The 7795-nt window shown below is 42.5% G+C and overlaps 2 protein-coding genes across 2 annotated transcripts; both read left to right on the forward strand.

Moving 5' to 3' along the window:
* Positions 1-431: 431 nt before the first annotated feature.
* LOC131709399 (leucine-rich repeats and immunoglobulin-like domains protein 1) lies at positions 432-3592 on the forward strand. The gene is made up of 2 exons (XM_059011938.1): positions 432-698; positions 2810-3592. The coding sequence occupies exons 1-2, from the start codon at positions 521-523 to the stop codon at positions 3124-3126; spliced, it is 495 nt and encodes a 164-aa protein (XP_058867921.1). The 5' UTR covers positions 432-520; the 3' UTR covers positions 3127-3592.
* A 184-nt stretch (positions 3593-3776) lies between these two features.
* LOC131709398 (high affinity immunoglobulin gamma Fc receptor I-like) lies at positions 3777-7297 on the forward strand. Its single transcript, XM_059011936.1, has 4 exons — positions 3777-4035; positions 6020-6295; positions 6850-6951; positions 7197-7297. Exons 1-4 carry the CDS (start codon positions 3990-3992, stop codon positions 7295-7297), a joined length of 525 nt encoding a protein of 174 aa, XP_058867919.1. The 5' UTR covers positions 3777-3989.
* Positions 7298-7795: the final 498 nt, after the last annotated feature.

Genomic DNA, 7795 nt, shown 5'->3' on the forward strand with positions numbered 1-7795 from the left:
ATGTAAAATCCTACTAATATACTTTGTATTGCTAGTTAATAATGTTGATTGCAACATCTGCCCTCCATGAACGTTTATATGAAGTAACAGATTGTTCTGACCCTTTTAAGTCTGTTTGATATTCATGAAACTGCTCTGTGTATCTTTATTTTATTTTACAAGTAGACTTTTTTATTAGCAGCAGGATCAATGGGTGATCCTGCAGACTCCTCAATCCTGACCCGTCTCTCAGCCCTGCTGATCTGAACTCTTTCTGTCTTTTCAGATCAATGGGTGATCCTGCAGACTCCTCAATCCTGACCCGTCTCTCAGCCCTGCTGATCTGAACTCTTTCTATCTTTTCAGATCAATGGTTGATCCTGCAGACTCCTCAATCCTGACCCGTCTCTCAGCCTTGCTGATCTGAACTCTTTCTGTCTTTTCAGATCAATGGGTGATCCTGCAGACTCCCCCCCAGCCTGTGTTTGAGGGAGACACTCTGACTCTGAGGTGTTTTATCAGCAATGGTTATAAAGCTACCATGGTTGTCTTTTATAAAGATAATAACCAGTTACAGTACAGGGTTGGCACAGAGCTGAGTGTGGATCGTGTTTCAAAGAGTGACGAGGGGTCCTACAAGTGCAGAGCATGGTGGTGGAACACCGCTTCCTGGGCTGAATCTTCGAGTGACTCTGCAGAGGTGCGGGTGTCAGTGAGAGGTAGGTTCATTCTAACAGAGAGAGTCCTCACCCCCTTCTCTGTCTGTAATGTCTCACAGATACATTCACACTGGAGTCTATTCCAGCTGTGTTAATGTGATTGTGCAGAGGTGCGGGTGTCAGTGAGAGGTAGGTTCATTCTAACAGAGAGAGTCCTCACCCTCTTCTCTGTCTGTAATGTCTCACAGATACATTCACACTGGAGTCTATTCCAGCTGTGTTAATCTTCTCAACACAACTCAGGTGCTGAAGTAACAGGTTCTAGCAAAGTTTTCTGATATGAAAGCTCTTCCTGGTCTGAGTAACTCTCATACTCTGAGTAGTGTAGAAGCTGTAGTAAAGCAGAAAGAGGCCACACCAAAGAGTGCTTATTAAACGTAACAAATCCTAACTACTCAACTGGACGGTTAAGTGGTTTACCAGCTGTAGCGTGCTACTTGAATTTAATTATTAATAAACAAAAGATAAATTAAGAATTATAGATTATTGACTCAAGAAAGGTGAGGGACCTCCAATTATCTTCCACACAGGCAATTAACTGGGCAGAGCCTCAGTGACTGATAGAACGTACACAACACATCAAAGAGACAGATATAGAAAAAGAATTGCACTTATTATTCAAATTCCATTTAAACCGAACTCAAAGGATACTACATAATTCTAAAAGAATTAATCATCATTGTGATAGGTTTATAGTGATGCGAGTCAATAATGGTAAGCTGTGAGGAGGTTAACACCAGGTTACACAAGAGGGACACAGACAACACAGTTCCTAACTTGTAAGACACTAAACAGAAGTGAAATTAATAAATAATTAGATAATTACACACAGCAATGAAACAATTCACACAATCAAATTCAAACAAATAAATCACAGCAAAAGATCTTCTTTAAAACAGACAAAAAATAATTAAAACTTCAAACTAAATCATAAAAAAACACAACTGTATGACCTGGGCCCACTATATCAGCCAGGTCCAAAGCTTTTAACTCTCAATCAATTCTCAATTATTCCAAGAGACAGCAGATGCTAGAATCTTTCCGCTGGTTTAAGTTAAGCAAATATATTATATATAAAAAAAATAAAAGCAGGAGGCAAGGCTGTACAAATCCTAGCATTAAGGGCAGCAGTGTGGAGTAGTGGTTAGGGTTCTGGACTCCTGACCAGAGGGTTGTGGGTTCAATCCCCAGTGGGGGACACTGCTGTTGTATCCTTGAGCAAGGTACTTTACCTAGATTGCTCCAGTAAAAACCCAGCTGTATAAATGGGTAATTGTATGTAAAATAATGTGATATCTGTATAATGTATGTAAAATAATGTGAATCTGTATAATGTGAAATAATGTAAAAATGTGATATCTTGTAACAATTGTAAGTCGCCCTGGATAAGGGCGTCTGCTAAGAAATAAATAATAATAATAAATTAAAAGTATCAGTACACAGATTGCTATTTTTGACTATAATTTTATTTCATTTAATTTAAACACATTTCACGTGCACGATTAAAAATAAAAGAAAACAAACAGACACATACAACAGTATCTATCCAGAGAGCGCCTGAGGCGGGAGAACAACTTACTAGTAAAAATAACACAAACTAACATTTACCCAATCCAGTTTATTACACAGCGTCACACACACGCACCAAACCGATAACCTTCGCTGCATAAGTATGCCCTGCTGCAATGGTGCTTACTATCTCGGTCGGCGAGCAAAATAGAAAGACTACAGTCTTAATTCCCAAAACAAGAAAGGTGCGTTCTCTCAACTCAGCCACTCTGTACAAAATAGCAAAGAAAACCTCTCTCCTGTAGAACAGAGCCCCCCTTTTCAAAGACGCCGCGCTTGCATTTCCACAACAGGTAAGGAAAACAGAGCCAATAGACACAGCGTGCGTCTTGTCTCCATGGCGACAGATCCGGATGGACCGTGGTCTGTCATATTATATGTTTAAGAAATGAATCCCTCTCACAGAGTACTGAGTGTTGGAATACTGTAATAATAATAGATAGATTCTATTGATTTCCTTGTGGAACAATATAGGATAAAAACAGTAGAGTGAGAGGAGTGTTGAGTGCTGTCTGATCTTCTCTCATCTTCTGTCTCTACAGAACGACCCCAGGCTGTCCTGACCCAGGAGCCTGCATGGACACAGATATACGAATCAGAGACCGTGGCACTGAGATGTCAGGTTCAGGGGGGTTACACTGACTGGAGATTCACATGGTACAAAGCTGGGAGGAATGCTCCAGTAACCCAGGATTACTACAGCAGTATAGATGGTGACAGATTCACAATTAGCTCTGCTACTGGAGACCACAGTGGGGAATATACCTGTAAATGTGAAAGGACAGGTATCCCATCGTACTCTAAAACAAGCCATGCTCTTACACTGAGAGTATCAGGTAAGGCATTTCAAACACTCTGAATTCTAACATTCTGATCCTCTCCTCTATTGTAGACTCCAGACGGGGCTCTCTGTCTCCCGACTGCCTTCCTACCTGAGTGCTGTCTGCCCTGCCCCCTCTCTTTCTCCCTGCATTTGTACCACAAACACACTGAGAGAGTTCCTCTATTTACACTGCTCCTCCACCCTTCTTTCCTTCTCATCGGTGTCAGTGCTGTCTGCCCTGCCCCCTCTCTTTCTCCCTGCATTTGTACCACAAACACACTGAGAGAGTTCCTCTATTTACACTGCTCCTCCGTCCTTCTTTCCTTCTCATCGGTGTCAGTGCTGTCTGCCCCTCCATTCCATTTCTGTCACCTTCACACACTGAGAGGATTCCTCAATCTACATTGAACTGTTCCTGCCTTCTCATCAGTGAGACTGAGTACCCCGTCTCTGTCTGCCTCTATCCTTTCACAAACACACACTGGGAAGGTATTCATGTCCCTCTGGGATACACATGCACATGTAAAGTAGCTATATCATAACAAATGGTTTAAAAGCACAATTACAGTTATTTGGCTGATTATTTACTGTGTTTTAATTAATTTGATTTAAAAAAACAAATTCCTGTTTATCATTAAAGGCCTCTTTCTCTCTCTGATTCCTTAGAGCTGTTCAGCACACCCACTCTGACAGTGCTACCTGGTGCCTCAGTGTGGGAGGGAGAAGCTGTGTCTCTGCAGTGTGGGGCTCACATAAATAAACAGGGCACACAGCTGCAGTACCGCTATAGCAAAGACAATGGGACTGTGAGAGGAGCGGGATCACAGGATCAGCACTCAATCCCAGCGGCAGGGCTGAGAGACACAGGGAGATACCAGTGTGAGGTGGAGGCAGCAGGGATGGGGCTGAAGGAAAGGAGTGGTTCTGTGTCACTGACTGTGAGAGGTGAGTTCAGTCTTCTCTTTAAGAGATCTTAATGGACTTCAGTGTTCCCCGCTGTAAATAAGTACAAGAAAAATGTATTTTCTTACTCCTGTTTGCAATAGGATGGCCATCTGGCTCCAGATTTACCGGACGCTTTGAGACAGAACTAAGTGGCTGCAAAATATAAATACATAATAATAATAGAAATACATCAGCATTGTATTCATTCTTATTCTAATTACACACTTGTTTGATGCACGTGACAATTAAGCACCATTATTCACTTTAGCAAAGGTGGAATGGTTCATTTACACATTAATTGCTTTCAGTTGAGGGACACGTTTGAAATCCCGTTCTGTCTCAAAGTGTCTGGTAAATCTGGAGCCAGGTGGCCACCCTAGTTTGCAACCGCTTGCAATTATAAGACAGGCCTCCATTATGATCACTCGCTATCCTAATCTCAGTATCAGTCTCATTTGTTTCTGATTCTCTTCTGTACCTGTTTGTCAGCTGCTGTAAATATTCCTGTCTGTTTTGCACTTGTAGTGATTGTGGGCGTGGCTGGCAGTGTGGAAATGACAAAAGAACAATACGATTCGAAAATAAATCAAAACAAAGTGTTATTAAACAATTACAGGAAAAGTGATCAAACAAAACAAAATCCTGCCTCGCTTCTCTGTTAGTATGGGACAGCTTCACACACAATTTCTTAAAACAATCCCTTTTTTTTAAGTATACACAGATTGATTGATTGATTGATTGATTGATCAATTTTCCAGCATATGTAGCAACTCCTAACTCCTTTGTTGACCTTGTTCCCTTGAGGTTTAACTATTCAGCTAATTAACAACTATCAACGATTAAATAAAACAAATGTTCTCAGTGGTTTGTTAATTGTATCTTATTATATAATTAACACAGGTAAGTATCTTTCTAATGTGGCGATGACCTCTAGTGGTTCACTACCGTAATTGCACCCCATTACAGTCCCCAGATATCAACACCGACATAAATCATGGGAAAACGATCCTTTTAATACAGACTGATATACTACCCATGTACCACTCTCCCACACTATGTGATGTTATATAGAACACTGTGACAAAGCATATCTATTTACAGTGAATGTTGTCCATTTTAAAAATAATAATCTCGTTGCTCATTTTTCAATACCAAGAAAAAAAAAATGTATTAATGATTTGAGAGTGTGGTTTAAACTCGTGACTAACACTGTTGTAAGTGAGGACTCAACTCATTATGCTTCATAGTGGTGTTTGAATGACTTGCAGATTATCAATGCAGATATATCTAAGGGTTTAGAACCTAGGGAGGGGAGGGGGCAGGATGCTGTGGGATGTTTCAATGGTGTGTTTATAGCTTGCTCCTGTCTTGATAGAAACATTTGGTGTTACCTTTATAAGCAAAACAATAAGGAGCCTCTGTACTCCAGCACTGCCTCTGTCTCTCTAAGGAGCCTCTATACTCCAGCGCCGCCTCTGTCTCTCTAAGGAGCCTCTATACTCCAGCGCCACCTCTGTCTCTCTAAGGAGCCTCTATACTCCAGCGCTGCCTCTGTCTCTCTAAGGAGCCTCTATACTCCAGCACTGCCTCTATCTCTCTAAGGAGCCTCTATACTCCAGCGCTGCCTCTGTCTCTCTAAGGAGCCTCTATACTCCAGCGCTGCCTCTGTCTCTCTAAGGAGCCTCTATACTCCAGCGCTGCCTCTGTCTCTCTAAGGAGCCTCTATACTCCAGCGCTGCCTCTGTCTCTCTAAGGAGCCTCTATACTCCAGCACTGCCTCTGTCTCTCTAAGGAGCCTCTATACTCCAGCACTGCCTCTGTCTCTCTAAGGAGCCTCTATACTCCAGCACCGTCTCTGTCTCTCTAAGGAGCAAGGGGCTCTGGTGAACCCCACTCTATGCAAGACACTGGTTCTGATTGATTTTAATATCTTGGTCAGACAGCTTCACAATCACTATCCTGTCTTCATGTCATCTTTTCGTAGCTCTGTTCTCCAGGGTGACTCTGACAGCATCTCCAGGAGCCACAGTGAAGGAGGGAGAGGCTCTTAACCTGACCTGTGAGGCAGCAGTGAACAAAACCCCCCGCCCTGAACTCCACTACACCATTGTGAGAGACGGGGAGCCTGTGACTAACAGCACTGACTCTGCACTGTACAGCATAGCCAGCACTGAGAAGAGTCACACTGGGAGCTACACGTGTGCTGTGGAGTCACAGGGAGTGATGAAGAGCAGCCAGGAGCTACACATTGAACTACAAAGTAAGAACACAATCTATGTACAGGGATAGCACTGACAGAGAGCATAGAACTGCACTGCCATTAATTACCAGCAGTGTGTAATTGAGTTACACCATTGTGTTGTCACAATATATAAAATAATGAACTGTGAGTGTTTCTGATCTGTTAGTCTATTCAGTGTTGCAGTGTGTGTGTGCAGGGGCTGCCTGGTTAATATTAAACTTACAAGAAATTAAAGCATTGATTTGATCAACCTGCTGCCTGTCTTGATAAGATACAGTTGGATTTTAGGAGCTGTGGAATCGCCCTATATTGCATCAGCCATGGCATTCTTTGGTTCTGTAACATTCTATTAAACCCAGTTGTGTCTTACTGTGAATGGGTGAGGTTTATCAAACCAACCCCAGTCCTCAGAGTGGCAGAGTGGCTGCTTCTTCATTGCAGCTCTTGAAGCAGCATGATCAGGAGTAACTCATGTACATAACAGTTCCAGTCCCATTGTGCTGAATCAGCCCTGTCAGTCAAGGTGTATGGAGCTCACCAGCACACACTGATCCTGTACCTTCCTCCCCCAGCGTCCTGGCACAGCGCTGCTGCTGCTGCTGGCTTCAGTGTCGGCTTCTTTGTGATTCTTCTCATTGTGTTCACTCTGCTTCTCCTCTATCACAAGATCAGAGGTGAGACTCCAGTGTTTTATTACATGTTTCACTTGTCCTGTCAAAACACATATTCTGGCTTCTTCCTTCTCCCTCTAGTGAAAAATAACTACCATCATATTTTGAGAAGCCTGTTTTTAAAGACAATGCATTTTAAAAATAAACATTTTATAATTGAATATGCACAGCTAACTATCCCATGATATTTAGCATGTTTGTACACTTGCAGTACATAAACAAGCTGAAACAGTGTTATTCATTTGCAGGTTTCCCGTGTATCACCGGTGGTAAGAGGAGGCAAGTCAGCACAAGTATGTGTACAGACAGGGTCCTCGTCCACTACAGCACTGACAAGCATTTCTCATGACTCGAGGGTTCAACCCCAGCTTCTCTTCCACCTTCACAAACACTTCTTTATTCTGGTAATGGGGTCCATGACTAGCAGTAGTGTCTTTCGACCCCTCAGCACAACACAGACTGGACAGGAAATGACACGTCTGGGTAGAACACAAACACAAGAGAATCAATTGCAGAAGCATCCATTCTAACAAACAGTGAAGGTTCAAACTAAATGGGTGGTATTGGTAGCCATGGAGACAGTTGTAGCACCTGCCCCCCGAGACCCAGCGGGGCAAGCGCCACGGAATACACAACAAGTGCAGCCTGACTACGCCACCGAGGGAATTCCACCCTCACAATTAAAACAAACGGTAGTTTAAAACACATCTCTTAAGTAGGTTCTTTTATAGGGTGTGGAATTGGGATATAAATCAGAAGGAGCACACAAACTACAACGATTAAAAATTATTCCAGGTTTTATTTGGAGAGGACACTGACTCGGACCATAGATATGCACATTAACAAA

The sequence above is a fragment of the Acipenser ruthenus genome, chromosome 43 (genome assembly GCF_902713425.1).
Source record: "Acipenser ruthenus chromosome 43, fAciRut3.2 maternal haplotype, whole genome shotgun sequence".
In the NCBI taxonomy this organism is placed as follows: Eukaryota; Metazoa; Chordata; class Actinopteri; order Acipenseriformes; family Acipenseridae; genus Acipenser; species Acipenser ruthenus.